This window comes from Gossypium raimondii, chromosome 5 (assembly GCF_025698545.1).
Source record: "Gossypium raimondii isolate GPD5lz chromosome 5, ASM2569854v1, whole genome shotgun sequence".
Classification (NCBI taxonomy): Eukaryota; Viridiplantae; Streptophyta; class Magnoliopsida; order Malvales; family Malvaceae; genus Gossypium; species Gossypium raimondii.
Genome location: NC_068569.1, coordinates 11,722,017 through 11,738,891, shown reverse-complemented (window position 1 = coordinate 11,738,891; position 16,875 = coordinate 11,722,017). Strand labels below are relative to the sequence as shown.

Below are 16,875 nucleotides of genomic sequence, written 5' to 3'. Positions count from 1 at the left end.
ATTTTTTTTGACTTTAAAGGTTGAAAGTTGGAACTTTAAAAAGAAGCGCCGACCAATATTTTCACACAAGTCGGCCCATCCTGATACGGCCACGTCAGATGGACCAATGGAGGTGCTGATGTGGCGAGATCAGAAATGTAGAAGGTTGTAATGGGGAGACGTGAGAATAAAGAAGCGAAGATCACGATTTGTGAACATTGGTCACTCTGGTCAAACTCAAGTCCGCTACATAACACTCAAAAACACGCACTGTCATGTTTTTATTTATTTACATTTTCTTTCCTATCTTGCCGTCTCTGTCTCTCCTTGTTTAACTTAGAAGCTCCACCAAGAACGAAAGTTGGAAGGGAGGGGAGGGTTTAGACTATTATTTTCATTTTCTTTCCTATCTTGCTATCTTTGTCTCTCCTTGTTTAACTTGGAAGCTCCACCGAGAACGAAAGTTGACAGCAAGAGAAAGATCTAATGGAGTATGAGAGAATGGACAAACCTCAGGTAAGCCTTTTTTTTTTCCTTTTTTTTTTGAGATTTTGTATGCTAATAATGGCTTTGGGTGGTGAATGGTTTATTTATCTGATCTGGGTTTTTTTTAACAAATTTCTCAAATTTAAAAGCTTTTGTATTTTAATAATAATTGCCTTGGGTGGTGCTTGATTTCCTTGCTTTTGTATGCATGAAGTTCAATCCTTTTTTTCTTTTATTCAAAATTGGTTGCAAAATGGGAAGGTTGAATTGGCTCGTATTACATTTTCTTGGTATAAATGGGGGCCTGATTTTGAGTTAAAGTTTTCTTGTAATTGATCAGAGTATAATATGGGGCCTGATTTTTGAGTTAAAAGTTTTCTTTCTTTTAAATCCCTTTTTTATAATCTATACTCCAGAGTGGCATTTCACCAAGTAAATTAAGGATGAAGCTGATGGGGCCTCATCATCATCGAAAGAAGGATGGATCAAACAGCAATTCTTCAAGGACATCTCCATCTAGGATTGAGGATGCTGAGTTTGTCAACAGTCTATTAACCTCTAATAATGAAGATTTTGATGAGGAAGGTTTGTTTCTTTCTCTTATATTGAAGTATGTTTCTTGGCCTGGTTTAGGGTGGGAGCTGGATGAATCCAGCCAAGTGTTTTTAGTAAGATTTGCATGCTGATTTAGAGCATATTTGACTGAAATGCAGTTCCCAGCTTAGATGTTGCACCGGTTAAAATATCCAATGAGATGGTATCGGGTTCCACCCTGAATGATCAAATTTCTGGCCAAGCAAAGGAGATGGTGCTGCAGGAGAGCATTGAAATGAGCCGTGCTAAATCGCAGCAATTCCCTCAGAGTGATAATGGGAATTCCAGTGCAGTTCATCCAATGAGGACGCTGGAAGATGAAAACCTTGATTATGATAGTAATGCTAGTTCGTCGAGCTTTGAGTTTCATAAAGGGGAGAGAGGAGCAGTACATAACTGCCTGACGAGGTCATACTCGAGACCTGTGTCATCTAAATGGAACGATGCGGAGAAATGGATAATGAACCGGCAAAATGTTCAAGCTACTTATGCTAAGAAGAATGCATTTCACAACCAAGTTAGTCGATATCCAATTTCACATATGGTGAGAGTTGCTCCGGAGTCTGCAAATTATGATCAGAGAACGACTGTTAATGGCGTATCTGACACTAAGAGGGTTGATTTCTATCAGCATGCTGTGCAGATGCCATTCGAGAAGTTCTCTTTTGTTCCTTCCGGAGCTCATCATTTTTCAGCAGAATCATATGGAGGGAATCTGTTATTTGATCAGTGTCCTCAAAGTAAGGATTTGAGGGAAGTTGCTGAGAGGGATTTATGTTGTACAAAAAGCTCCGAAGAAGATACTACCGGTAAATTTGCATATTGAGCTTTTCTAGTTTTTTTCGTTATGAAAATATATACTCATATACTGCGTATGCAGTGATGCACCGCGCGTCCAGGTTGATTATCATTTGATCACCACGACGAGCACTTGCATTACGATGTGATTAAGAACATTGAAATGCTATGACTTGAGTGGAAGGATTGTGAGGGTTAAGCCATTATAATTACATATGCATATGCCGGTTTCATATATAGGCTTGACACCATCAAGTAGAGAGTACAAATAAGGGATTATCTCCTTCATATCCAGATCGTTTTTCTATTTTGCTGTGTATTGATCATAGTTCTGTTTTTTGTATCTACTATTTATCTCATACTTTAAGATTTGGCCTTGCAGTTTTTCCTGCAGTACGATCTGTTTGTATGAGAGATATGGGAACAGAAATGACCCCAGTTGCAAGTCAAGAGCCTTCTAGGACTGCTACGCCTGTCGGGGCAACAACCCCACTCCGAAGTCCTACATCTTCAATCCCATCTACTCCTCGTGGAGGGGCGTTGTCAATGCCTTTGGACTACAACATAGATGATGAGTCACAGCATTGTCCTGAAAGTGGCAAGAAAGAATTGTCTGAGCGAGAAGCAAAGCTCAAGACAAGAAAAGAGATTGTAGCCCTCGGTGTCCAGCTTGGAAAGATGAATATTGCTGCTTGGGCAAGCAAAGATGAGAAGGAGGCCAATGCATCGTCAGGTGATACCACTCGTATGGAGGAGCTCGAGCGGATTGATTATGAAAAACGAGCTGCTGCATGGCAGGAAGCTGAAAAGTCAAAGCATACAGCAAGGTTCTAATATGTACCGATCGTTTGTGCTTGTTAAACGATTCCGTCAATTTCTTTGTTCTGAATGCATATAAAAATTTCTCAGGTATAAGCGTGAAGAGATTAAAATTCAAGCATGGGAGAGTCAGCAGAGAGCAAAACTAGAAGCAGAAATGCGGAGAATAGAGGTATCTGAAATCCCTTATTTCATCACATACTCAAAACTACTTCTTATTATAAACATTTAAAGATTATTGATCCTTTTGATGACAACTGATGGTATTAAAGCTCAATGAAAAAGAGTAAATCTGAACCAGAAATTAGTAGGAAAGACGTGTTTTTCTTAACCTCAAATCTTCTGACACGATTCAACTGTAACGAACCTTGAAATATGGATGGTTTTAGGTTAAGGTCATGCAGTTAACTTAGTTAAGTGCCATTACAAATTAATCAAAAGAATTTGACTCGGGAAGGATAGCAATCAATGATAGGGGATAATTCATGTGGCCATATGCTGAGAAATAATTATGATAATAACTATACAAGTCTTCCACCTTTCAGGCCAAAGTAGAGCAAATGAGAGGCCAAGCTCAAGCAAAGATGGTGAAGAAGATTGCTATGTCTAGGCAAAGGTCAGAAGAAAAACGAGCTGCAGCTGAAGCTAGAAAGAATCGGGATGCAGAAAGAACTTCTGCTAAAGCAGAATACATTCGACAAACAGGAAGAATGCCATCATCCCCTTACATGTGTTGTGGTTGGCCGTCATAATAATATTAGTAAACAATCAATCAATAAGAGCACAACATGCTCATACACTTATTGAGCCGAAAGTAGCACCTCTTATAACCTTGTTTTGAGTAGCATTAGTGATGGTGAATGAGTGTTGTATTTATAAAACGGCCTAGGTCTTCTTTTTTTTTTTTTTTTGTGAGTGTTGTTTACGTGGAAATGTGAAATGAATAGTGCAATTGATGCAATTAATGAAATCATGCATATTTTTGTCCTTAACATACACAAAGGAAGAATATGTCTCTAAATTGGGAATGACATGATAGAGCCTATAAGTTGAAGTTGGAAGTGTCTTTATGCTCCATTTGAGACTGGTTTAGTCTGCAAAATATAGGTGCCAAAGAGACTAGCCACTGGTCGTGGTTCGGATCAGCCTGTATACTTGAAAGACTTGGGCTTTAGCCTAGCCACAACGTTCCAAATAAACCAGATCCTTATCAACCAAACTTTGCAGACTGCAAAGTATGCTTTGTTCGGTACCAGTTGTTGGTGTTTACCGTAATTTGGGCTCCTGGATGAATCTAAATGGCTTGATATTTTCTTGGTGAATGGCCATAGACCACCCATGATCCATAAACCGTAGTAACTCATGCACGTTAGTACTCGTCTCTGGTTTGGCTTTGGCTTCAGTGAGCGTTTTGAGCTTGTTTTAAGTCTCTTTTCCCACCTTGGATTAATAGCTATGGTTGGTTCTTGATATACTAATTTCTAGTCTTTTGAGGGTTTCAAATTACCTTGGCCAACTAGTTTTAACCAAACACTGCAACAGTTTCCCGTTTCACGCCATTGGAAACCAAGACCAATTGCCAAGCATGTACTGATCCATACTTCCTACCGAACCATTATCTTGTAGTTTCAGTGGCTTTCTAAATCAAGTTGGATGACTTTTGTTTCTGTTTTTGTAATGGTTCCATGCAGATTTTAAAACTGCTGATAATTATGTTCAAGAAATGTCGCTGCTTATCTTTTTATCCAGATTTTAGAACTATCTTTTTAGGACTCAATCCAGTAGATAAAAACAGCCTACATACGTACAATGAAACTCAAGATTTGTGTTTGTTAACAATATCTTCAATCTTCCCCACATCCATGGAGATGTGGAGGGAATAAAAGAAAAGGAAATGTAGCCATCACCAAGTGACCAGAGAGGTAATGAAGGAACAATCAACTGTCCTTTAAAGCTCTGACAAAATCTTTTGAAGAAGAACCACTCAAGTCTTTCCTTTCACCATTGCCGAATCTCTTACGCCTAAAAATGAAATCTTCCAGTACTTTGACAACAACAAAATGAAATCTTCCAGTACACACCACCAGGGTGCCAACGACACACATTTTAACGCATTGGACCGTGTCTTTTTGCCCATGTTATTACATGGTTTTGGCAGAGAACGGGGGTCAAGCAAAAGCCATTGATAGGGTGAAAGTTTAAAAGGACAATAGGACATCTTTGCTCGCAGTCACCTCCCACCCAAAACATAAAGAGCTTTTTGAGAGGGCGTTGCTGGAAACCCTCCTTTAATTTTTTATTCTGAATTTGGGACTATTATTGTTTGATGGGATGCCCTACGGCCCTACCCTTTTTGTCACCATTTCCATCCCTCCAAACACATGAGTGTGCCATCTATTGTCAAACGCCCCCACAACATGGAGTCACAAAAAACACATAAACTAACCCTTCATTTCCAACTTTACATTGTGGCCATCCAGTCCCCACATCCCCCTAAAACAAGATACCTCAACTACTATCTTATATTTTTATCCTTTTTTTTACTCACAAAGATGATTATATCATGTGTTGAGATTCGAACTCTAAATTTCTTTAACAACGACTCTCAAAAAAATGACATATATAAAATCAGAGTCCTACACTCTAAATTCTCCTCTTTTAAGTTCACTGAACTTTATCCACAAGTGGGATAAATTCCCATACAAATTGGCTTGTGACTCGAGGGTAGAAGAATGAGGAAACGTGGCTCACATGTCAAGTCTACTGACATCAACCCTGGCCTATCAGTTAGGCCAAAGAGTTATCGGAAACCTTCCATTTCATCTGTTGCATGTGATTTGCCTTCTATTTCTCCACGAAAAGAGATCTATTTTGTCTAAAATTCCAGGTGAGAGATAATAATAAGTTGAAGGTTTTTCTAGAAATCTCATGCACATTAATTGCATTTGATGAGACAGTATTGCAGCAGACATCTTTTATCAGCTGCAGTTTTAGCTAGAAGGCATAAAAACATGTCTTAGATACGATGTTTAACACCTAGGAGAAAAGGATTTTCTTTTGTCTTGTTGATCTTCAGAAACTTTTCAATTTGATTTAAGATTATCATCCCAAAGTTATGATATAATCGTTGTGTCGTCCAGAAGAACTGCAATAGAAATCATCAAACGTTTCCCAGCCAAGGTGGCATCATTTATTATAGCCTCCGACACCAGGACCTTTTTGTTTCCAGGTTATGTTTGAAGAACAACCAGTCTCACTATCATCAAAAGGGTGTGACTCAGCCGAAACCATAGCTTGTCTCCCTTTCAGGTTGGAATTTGATAAACCCCCCAGCTCGGTTTATGAGCCAGCCGATGATGATAGTGAAAGTAGGGTTAATGTTCACTTTCCAAAAGTTGGAATAAAATGAATACGAGTGGGCCATTTTCACACCAAAGCAATTCAGAAATGGTTGGTTTTCGACAACTAATTACTATAGGAGACCCACTTTGATATCAGATATATACGAGTAGTTTCAATGCTTAGGAAGCTTTCGAGCTCGTTGTCATTTGTTCAGTAATTTTCATCTTAAATAAGTTTCCGACTACAGAAGAATATATAATGGCAAAAGCTAAAGCTTGCTTCACAAATATTTTGATATCCTAATAAATATGAATTGTACATATTTCCATAACAAAGGAGACGAAGATCTCATATAGTTACAGTATTTAACTTATGTATATATATGCGCTATATTATAAAGTTCCAGCTAGAGTTAGGCAGCTCTTTTCCATTAGGCAGCTCTTTTCCACCTATATAAGGATTGCAAGAGGCACACTAACATTACAGGGAGAAAAATAGCATCTTAACAGGTAAGATTATTCAGTAGTCCAATGACCCCACAGAGGCAATACCAGAGCTCAAATTTCTCGAGTCCTGCTGGCTCGCATAGTCGTCACAACTGCCATTCAAGAGCCTCTGAACTGGAACAGAGTTTAGAAGCTCCAGGCCTCGTTTGCCCATTTGCTGCACTTCTTGCGGTGAAAGTATCTTGATGCACCACACACTGTTCACAAACTCCCTGATGGAAAACGGAATATTAAGTAAAGTTCGGAATTAGCAAAAGAACTTAGCATGTGGAACCCAAAATAGATTTAAATGCATGCACTCAAAAAGGTTGAAATTTACCCCAAGTTCTCGTACACGTGCTTGTGGATGTATGTGCATGCACGTCAAAAGTGTTTTAAGGTAGAATGCAACAATTTCTTGATCAAGTGGTCCAAGAACTTGACATACATCCTAGAGTTCAAGATGAAACTATATCCATACAATAGAAGGGGAATGGAAACTTACGGCCAAGGATCATCACCAAGGAGAAGAACATCATTCTCCCGATCAACAAATACAAGCTGCCAGCCTGATCTCAAAGGGTCCTCCAACTGGCCTTCAAGGCCAAACATGCGTGCGAGTTCACTGCGCAGCTCATTGTAGCTGCTAAATTTGGAGATATCCAACGACCTCCCGAAGGACCCTGATTTATAAACCTGTTCCATAGTAATAACATTTACGTCAATTACAAAGAACCAAAATAATTGTCAGTAAAACAAAGGCAATAAAACTGCCAACAGATCAAACTTTCCAACATGCAAAAGAACCAAAATTCACAAGCCAAATGGAACTCATAATACCAGCCAAATTCATTAATCTAAAACACAAGGCAACTGACCTTAACAAAGGTTCTGGTTTGTGGGTTTTCTTGGCCCACATTCTCTGGAGACTGCAAGAATCCCAATTCTTCAATGCAACTGGAAGGTGTCATTGCTGGATTAACTGAAAAATCAGTGCCTGCAGTACTCGCATAATTAGAAGAGAAGGGTATGGTAGTGGAGTCACTCTCGCTGCCAACTCCCCTAAGGCTTGACATCCCGTTTTGCAATAGAAGAGATGAAGGCTCTATATTAACACCAAATAAGAGATGGCTCTGTGGATCAGTACCCCCTGCTTGGTCTATCGAGCACTCCCTGCCAGGAAAGGGTGGCAACGAAATAGAATTATGAGAAATGTTTGTTTGGGTGGGCCCCAACTGTTCCACCTGGGGCAGAACACATTGTGGAGATCCAGATGACAGAACTTCAACAGCAGCCCGCTTAGATGGCCATGCAGCAGATGTTATTACTGGGTTGGATCTAGGCAAGTTGAGCAGACCGGACGATTCATCTTGGGGAAAGGATCCCAAAAGACCATGCAAGGGAGATACAATAGGGCTGGTCATGGTGTGCCCATTTGAGTCAGAAAAACTCTGTTGTTGGCATAGTGAAGGTATGGCTTGGAAAGGTGACGACCGGGACTGTGAGGCCGGAGTATACTGTGACATGGCAGACACTCCAGTAGAAATATGCTGATGATCGACCAGTTGCTGGTGTTGCTGTGACAGCGGATGCTGTAACTGCTGTTGGTGTTGATGGTTATTAAATGAATTCTGCTGCTGCAATTGTTGCTGAACAAGAGGCGGTTGGGTTTGAGCCTGAGTCTGAGACTGATGTTGGTTATCTTCAACACCCTGAAGAAAAGCCTGAGGCTGAGACTGCTGCAACATCTGGGACTGCATTAAAGCAGCAGGCCTGCAGGATAGATTTTGAGGTTGCTGGAATTGCAGAAGGGTAGTAGTTGCTGATTTGGAGGGATCCACTGCTCTCATGTCTTGCAGCGCAGCAGCAGCCATAGCTTGGTGAATGTCAGTCTGCAAACCCAGCATGGAAGCAGCATCCAGCCTTGGCTGCATCCACGGTGTAACTCCAATCCCTGGAAAATTCAGAGATGGCATTCCTCTACCTGCATCTCCTTGTAGCCACATAAGTGGAGAATTCATGCCTAGACCATCATCCTTGATGCCTAAGAACAAGAGAGTCAAATTAAAAGGAATAAAAATGTCAAAAAGAATCACACACAAATAAAAGGAATAAGCTTTTCAAAGTTCAAATTCAACAGGTATAAGAGAAATAAAACAAGTGGTTGAAGCTGCACAGCCATGGATTTAGCAGCAGACTAGCATACCGTGGAAAGAAGGTAATCCTGCTGGCCATGGTCGCTTAAGTCTTAATGGAAATGGTGATGGATACATAGGGAATGTTGTCAATGGTTCAATCTCCCACAAGGAGACTCTAGGCTGCCTGTCTCCAGCTGTTGATTCATCCCAGCCAACCTGCATGAATAAGTTCAATTCCACAAAATATCATCACCATTGATAGAAAATCTAAAACAACAAAAGTACAAGATTCTCAATAAGATAAAAGGAAAAATATAAAGGTAAACATTCTCAACATGCCTTGACTGATCGCCAATGTGAATTTGGCCACCGGACAGGATCCAAGTCACTTATGCCAGTGATTGTACCCATGTATCTGGTAAATGCAAAACCATCAAACACAGTCCATAATGTTCAAAAGTAAACATATGAAACAGGTTACCAAAGAAAGAGACAGTGAACTGTTAGATGATTGACCAAGGCATTAGAAAAGTGCATTAATAAAACAACAGATCTAATATTAACACATGCCATAGCTGCAACTTAATCATTTTATGATGGAAGGCAGTCAGAAATGATAATCTGAAAAGGTACAAAATGTAAGGAAAGCTACTTTAAACATTCGGTACAAAATGAAAAAGTGAAAAGGTATAATAACTTACCGGCGAACACTTGATTCTTCTGTTTCAAACAGCATTCTAAAGCGCATACCAACAGAAACTCGAGTATGATAGACAGCTTTGATATATTTTGTTAAAGGTATTACAAATTCTGATGGACTAGCCCTGTATAGAAGAGGCATAAGTTTATAGGGGCTGAGAAATCACTAGACTGGACACTTCAATGATTAGTAAGATGCATAGCAATAGCACCATACCTTGGGTTATAAAATATAGTGAAGCGGCTATTTGTTGAAGCTGCATGAGCAGCGGCAGCAAGAAGCCCTAAGTGCATGCTATCACTCGATAAAACAGATGAAGGCATTACAGTTTGAGGTCGATTAGCTCGTCGGATGCCAAGAAGTAATTGATTTTTTTCATTCCTGTCAAAATAACCTAATATGTTGGTTTGAGCATCAAAATACCAATAACACGAGCAGAAGTAAGATACAATGGAAGACAAGCCAGCTACCTACCAGATAAAAAGAACTGAATCACCTGCAACTAGTCTTTTAGCACTTACAAATACGCTCCATCCTGTTGTCAAGAGGTGCCTTTTGGGCTGACCTGTAAGGAAGAAATCAACAACTGATAAGTACAATTGTAGTAATCAAATCACCATATGGCACAATCGGCCAGAATTATAATTAAGGTACTGTCAATCGTGTATATGACAATTACTCTAACTTCTTCAGCACGCATGATGAATTGAAAAAACCATTCTCTACAACTTTAAAAGGGAACATGAAGGAGAAAGTAGCATTTCTTGGTTATAAAGTTTCATATTTGAACACGTGGATTCCTAATAAACTCACCCCGAAATATATGCCTAAATTTCCATTCATTATCGTGTAAGTCCCTTGCAATCAACTCTTGAGCAGGAGGCTGCTGGGAGAAGTCCTGGAGGCAATCAATAGCAAAAAATTAGAAATAAACCATTGCAGTCAATAAAATTTTATTTTAACTGAGCAAAAAGGAAAAATGCAATCAAAAGCATAAGAGGACATCAATGCCTATGGTGGCAACAGTTTACCAGTGGGGGAAACACTTTTTCAGCAGCTCGGCGAGGAACAGAGAACCCTCCATGAGTGCTTGTGTCACTGGCTGTTAATGTTTTACAGAAATAATTTGTTGGCTGTCTGCTGGAAGTGCCCAATTCTGCTGGAAGGTAAGCCTCCTTCTGTTCTTGCTATGGAACAATAAAATTCAATACTTTAAGCAATCAATAAGATTGACAACATCACAATGAGAACACAGGCAAAATCACATACCGGATTCAGTGGTTGCAATGTCATTTGTGCATATACTTCATCTGTCTCAACATCTGCCTGAAGTTGACAAATTTTGAGGCTTTAGAAACAAATCTATAGGCGCAAATATCATCAGAAAACCAAATTAAGCAAGCCTTACATGCATGGTGACATTATGGAGCTGACATATAAGTTGTGGAGGTAAGCTTGGGTAGTTAGGTACGTGGACATCCACTTCCTCCTTGTTGGTTGATGCAGCTACCTACAAAGAAAACCATCAATAAATGCCTCAAAAAGCAAGTTGGCTACCCAATATGATGACTACTCAAGTAGAATGGAATGGACCACTATATTTGGAGAAAACCATGTTCATAACTTCCATTAATATATCTGATACGCCAATGATTCTAAGACCGGCATGCTATAGAGAAAGGGAAACCACTTTCTTTTTCTTTTCTTTTCTTTTTTTGAGAATTAACTGTCAACACCTTAAGTTGTCTCATATGTGTTTACATTAAAAAATATGTTTTTGAAACATTTCATGCTTGTGAACATCAAAAGTATAGACTGATAATTGTTATTATTACACAAATGCGTGCTTATATGCCAATCCTAAACAAAAAGAAAATAGTTTTCAAATTTCCAAGTATATCGAACAACAAAAACAACCAGATCCTTTCATCATAAGCACCAGAGGGGACTCGTAATCTGGAAGAAAGCCATTTCAGCTCCACCAAAGAGGAGAAAAATGCATGGATTATCACTCGATCAACTTTGTTTGAAATTTATTAAGGATAAGATAGACACAAATGCACTACAGATCTACTAGACGGTGTTTAGTGCTGACAAGGAGACATTTGAAGATCATCCTTCTGTTATTTACACTTTCAATTAATGGGAAAAGGACAATAATGATGCTATGCTGCAAAATAACTTTTTCACTTTTCCCTAGGAAAAGATAGTGAAACAATCATAATTAAGCAAAATGCAGGTTGATGCATACATACCATCTGTAAAACACAAAATCTGCTTCAAGTTCAAGCATACGAACCTGTTCGCTATGACCCTGTGGGAAGTAAACAACCCTACTTCCAACTGGAGGTAGAGAAACAAGAGGACCCGCACATGCATGCCAAAGTTCAGAGTTCAGAACTCTCTTCTCTCCTGCAAAGTCTATTTTTGCATTAATTTAAAACTGCTTTTAAAAAAATAATGAAACTGAGCTAATATTGATTACAAACACCCCCACTTAGTAAACTAAACATGTAATATTAAGATCAGGGGATGCCAAAAGATAGAAAATCCGAACTCCCAAGAAACAGAGGTAATTAACGCTTGAAGAGAGCACAAAAAACAAACCCGTATAAGACATGATGAAAACGCTACTTCAGTAAGATATAACACCATAATAAACCTCAGCTTGAAATGGACAAATCTACGAATGAAATAAAAGCAGAATAAAGTTTTTTTTTTTTAAAAAGGGCACTTCATTAAAAAAAAAAAAGAAGGAAAGAAATGGCTTTGCATTTGAGAGTTGAGAGTTTCAAAAAGGAAAAGCCACTGAAGGATGGAAGTTATTGGTATGGAGTTGTTTTAACTTTTTCTCCTGCATTTTCTCAAGCCATAAACAAAGCCAAATATTACAAACACATGAGAACTTCAACTTTGCCACCCTTCACCGCTATCAAGAAACATAAGCAAATCCTTGGAAAAAAGAACCATACCTTCCGGAGCTTGTGGACTGAAACCAGCTGAAGAAAGCCTCATTCTTTTTTGTGAATAGTTCAGCAAAAACTTTAAATCCCAAGTTAATACACTCAGAAGAGGATTCCCACCAAAAAAACCACTTCTTCAACAACCCAATGAAGCACCAAAATCCTTCAAACAAGGACACCCACACTCAAAAACCTCCGTTTCTACTCCTTTGTCTACACAAGTTAAAAACACTATGCCTAACAAGAACCAGCTCCAATTGATAAAAAACCTGACAATTTACCCATCAAACACGACTTCTAACAACAACGCGAAAACAAGACTTGCTTCTTCTTTTTTTCAACCGAAACCGGTTTTACTACAAAAGATAATCGCTTTCAGCCTCATTCGCCTCCAATCAATCTTCTTCTCCACCCAAATACCCCAAGTGCTGTTCTTTAGAACCAAAACTTAATGCTCAAACAAAAAAAAAACGTAATCTGCTCTTGTTTATGTTCCAACACGTTAGCCCCACATTTCACCTCCCAAAAACAAAGACTTTTGGTGTTTTGATCCTTAAAGTGTGAACAAAACAACAGTATTTAAGTCCCTCTAAGCTTGTAACCAATAACACCAGCAAGCGAAAACAGCCAATAGATCTCAACTTGAAAGATACCGATTTACTCAGCCCCTCGCCAATAAGTTTTTTTTTTTAAAAAAACTCAGATCTTTCTTAACACTTCCAAAGCAAAGATAAAATGATGCAAAGGTTACAATACAAGCTAAAAGAACCAAACAGCAGTGTCATTATTACTACATCCATTTGGGTTTTCTTCTCTCAGAGCTCTCTCTCCTTAGCATAGTCCAACGTTTTCAAAAGAGGCCTTGGGTACTTATAGAACTTTTGTTTGCAGAAGTTGAGAATTCAAAAGATGAAATTTTCTTTTCATGGTTTTTGAGGAAGAGGCTCTTTTCTGTTTCCAGCAATGGAAATATTGGTGATCACCGAGGGAGAAATGAAAGCAAAGGAAAGATGGAGAAAGAGAGAAAGTTGCCTGCTGCTTATTACAAGTAAAAAGAGTAAAGAAAATTATTAGCACCGAGCCGAGCCGAGCGGAGCCGTTAACATGGAAGGTAGCCAGCAGCTGGGGTAAATGGGGTCACATCAAGGGAGAAAGGATGGGGACGACCAAATCTAGAGAGAAAAAAATGGATGGACCCCACAAATCTAAGCTCTGAGCTGTTGCTTTTTTGACATTATTATTTACAGTTTTTCATTAAAAATATATAAATTATTAATAATTAAGTACTTTTTTTATATTTACATATTTAATCTGTATATATAATATCGGAAATCGAGTGTAGATGGTGGGTACTCTCACTGAATCCAACCTCCAGATTCATCCTCCCACTTTATTTTTATTTTAATTGTATATATAATTCTTAGTTTATTTTTATTTTATTTATTTCAATTATTGGTAATTGTGAATTGGCCTTCATGTGGATCCAATTTACTTCGGCTGCCACTGGTTGATGTTCGTTCATGATGGAGACATAAAATATCTATGCCGACTTCTTTGAAAGGAGGGAAAATAATAAACAACTTAATATATAGGTACTCCATAGATAGTTGTATTAGATTCTAATTTAATCCAGTAAAACATACTCTCTTTTATTTTCATTTAAATTAAAACAATACTAAAATATTAATTTTTTATACATTTTTTTGAACAAATTTAAGTGCCAAATATATATATATTCCACTACTTTTCCCCCTAAATCCTAGGTTTAAGGCTCGTTGGGTTGCAAATGTAAGCGTAATTCATTTTTAATGAACCCTCTTAACCAAATTCGACTTTAATTTTTCTTCCCACTGTGTTCTTTTTCTTTAAAAAAATTATTTATTTCTGAAAACATTGGCATCTACAGAAATGAAAAATCAAACTTAGATATTTCCAACGTTTGCTTAAAAACGTGAGATGCAATATAATAAAGATAATCGACACTTTGACCAAAAAAATGTGTTGTTTGAACCTAATTATGTCAAATAAAAACAACCTAAATCTTTAGTTATTCGTTTAATTAATTAAGACAACACAAATCACCTATTTTTCAAAGTTGTCTTTTAATTATTAAATGAAAATTCCAAACAGAAAAACCACGTCGGGGATTATGTTTCAACCAATATCATTCATTCAACTTTGTTCCAAACTTTTATTTAGTTATTTATATTGCTTCAAATTTATGCAGCCATTGAAAATGCAACCACTCTTTCATTGTAGTATGCCTCAAAAACAACATAAAATAACAACGATACGAAGATAATTACATACATATTTATCTATGCAAGGTCTTTTTTTTTTCATGGTGTGGGTTCCCACAAATTTTCGTTTGATTCCAAAATCGACCAAAACAAAGTCACCTGACATGAATTCCATGATTGGAGCTTATTGGCCCATACATGAAGTAAATTTAATCTCCCTTCGTGACTTTTAGTGGACCTTTTTTTTTTTCTTTTTATTTATTTCCTTATCCTAAATTACATTCTCAATTTTGGAAAAATATTGAAACGCCAAAAATATTACTGTCACGTTTCGACATCATCGATTTTTAAAATATGTAACTAGAATTTATTTTATAACAAAATTTCATAAATCCGACACAGTGCATCAATATTAATTACAGTATTCTTGGACAAATATCTAATGAAGAGAACTAGAAAAGGTGTAAATAATGACATTATTTTTACTAATATTCTATATATGAGTATTGGAAATTTTAGGTCCAATATTCTCTTTAGAATGTTAGTCATTATTTTAAAGGGGTAAAATAAAATGCCACTCAATTATGCCCTCTAATCTCTGACCGTAATATGACATGATTTACTTTTTGACTTCACCATATTCTCATTTAACAATAACGTAGGGACAGGGAAAAGTAAAGAGTCATTTTCTTCGACTTTTTTTTTTTAATTCACAAAAAAAAAACGGTAATTATAAAAGGAAGGACTAGCGATTTAGAGACATGCAGTATAGAAAATGTATAAAACGGATAGAATTTAAGAGAAAAATATACTCTCTCTTTTTTAAGTTTCACAAGAGATATTGAAACTTTAATACATATTTCTTACAAAATATTAATTAAATGAAAATTGAAAACATGGCCTTTTTTTTCTTTATTTAGCTTGGTAAATTAAAAGCTTTATGATTAGCATATCAAATATATTTTTAATAAAAATTTCGTATGATTAAGAAAATGATTAGGGGGTACATCTGTGGACCTTTGCTTTAATTAATTTCCACCTACAAATCATATATCATTCTTTGGGCGCTTATAGTTAAGCTTATATATGTGAGTGACTTGGTCAGAATAATCCAATACTGGGGGCCAAAGTGGAGGAATTTAATTATGATATATTCTAAGGCGGTCCAATTTTCATTATCAAACAATTCTTAAAAATAAAAATAAGAAAACCCTAGAATCAAGTGATATCCTAATGGAGGAATATATCACAAATCTTCTAGCCTAGGTTGAAAAGATAAATTAAAGCTTCTGTTTAAACTAAAAAAAAAAAATCAATGCTTCCTATATACCAATCTTCCCCAATCCGACTATATGTATATAAAGTTAAACCTTAGGTTTAGGCTTTTGACTCTTGTTTTTTTTTTTTCTTTATTAATTTTTTATGAAAGTTTGGAAGGAGCAATCATTTGAATCAAGAATCTCTTTTCTTAAAAGAGAGGTATGGCAACCAGATTTAGTTAATTATGTCTTCAACATTTAAAATTACTATTAGTTATATGAATTATTAGATAAAGTAACCATGGTAATTGATTTGATTTTACACCTCCAGCTAGTGTTGAATGTCAAATGTATTTTAATTATCGAAAAGGTAAAATCATTACTAAAAAGTAATTAATCAATAATGTCGTTGATTTTAAAGTTTCATTTTGCTGATTAGAAAAATATACTAACTTAATCTCTAAACAAAGTCATATTCATCTTCTATTTTTTAAAGTAATAAATCAGATGTAATGTCTCAATTGTAATGTATGAGACTTGAATCTCATATATTAAAATATGTCTAGTAGAGTTTATATGAACTTGAGCTCTCCAACCTCAATAGTTAATTTTAGAGTGTTATTCTTTAAAGGTTTATATTAACTGATATCAGAGTCGGATTTTATGTCTTTGAGTTGCAATCATACGACATGGGTGGTGATGTCGACATTGTAGTGTTCACCCGCAATTAGATTAAGCTAAATCAAAACTAGCCCACCTGGGCATTAGGGTTGCGGAGCCTAGTAAATTATTATGTGCCAATTGTAAAGTATGAAAGTGTAAAATTTCTTAGTGAAATTATATATACCTAAGCTCTCCAACCTCAATAGTTAACTTTTGGGATGTGGTCCTCCAAAGGTCCATATCATTATTAAAAAATTACATTTTAATCAAATATCATACCGTTCAATAAAAATTTGAAATCATTAAAATGGTATTAACAAAGGTTAGGTGTAATGATAGAGTATATTATACTTTAAATGAGAGGCGAGACTCGAACTTAAGAGATGACATTATTGAAAAAAACAACCAT

The 16,875-nt window shown here is 36.8% G+C and overlaps 2 protein-coding genes across 6 annotated transcripts; one reads left to right on the top strand and one right to left on the bottom strand.

The window, feature by feature from the left end:
- Positions 1–215: 215 nt before the first annotated feature.
- Positions 216–3,668, top strand: LOC105770207 (uncharacterized). Its single transcript, XM_012591303.2, has 6 exons — positions 216–495; positions 882–1,050; positions 1,179–1,868; positions 2,240–2,684; positions 2,767–2,848; positions 3,222–3,668. Exons 1-6 carry the CDS (start codon positions 466–468, stop codon positions 3,426–3,428), a joined length of 1,623 nt encoding a protein of 540 aa, XP_012446757.1. The 5' UTR covers positions 216–465; the 3' UTR covers positions 3,429–3,668.
- A 2,606-nt stretch (positions 3,669–6,274) lies between these two features.
- LOC105769253 (auxin response factor 6) lies at positions 6,275–13,327 on the bottom strand. Of its 5 annotated transcripts, XM_052630946.1 has the most exons (16): positions 12,314–13,327; positions 11,949–12,024; positions 11,641–11,753; positions 10,750–10,851; positions 10,611–10,667; positions 10,373–10,528; positions 10,155–10,239; positions 9,816–9,906; positions 9,558–9,722; positions 9,343–9,465; positions 8,981–9,056; positions 8,710–8,857; positions 7,382–8,547; positions 7,009–7,199; positions 6,570–6,736; positions 6,275–6,467 (listed from the first exon to the last, which is right to left on the bottom strand). In XM_052630946.1, exons 2-16 carry the CDS (start codon positions 11,959–11,961, stop codon positions 6,406–6,408), a joined length of 2,715 nt encoding a protein of 904 aa, XP_052486906.1. In that variant the 5' UTR covers positions 11,962–12,024; positions 12,314–13,327; the 3' UTR covers positions 6,275–6,405. The 5 variants fall into 5 exon arrangements, with proteins under 5 accessions (XP_052486906.1, XP_052486904.1, XP_052486905.1 ...); XM_052630944.1 differs by lacking the exon at positions 11,949–12,024 and having other exon boundaries at positions 11,641–11,762; XM_052630945.1 differs by lacking the exon at positions 11,949–12,024.
- Positions 13,328–16,875: the final 3,548 nt, after the last annotated feature.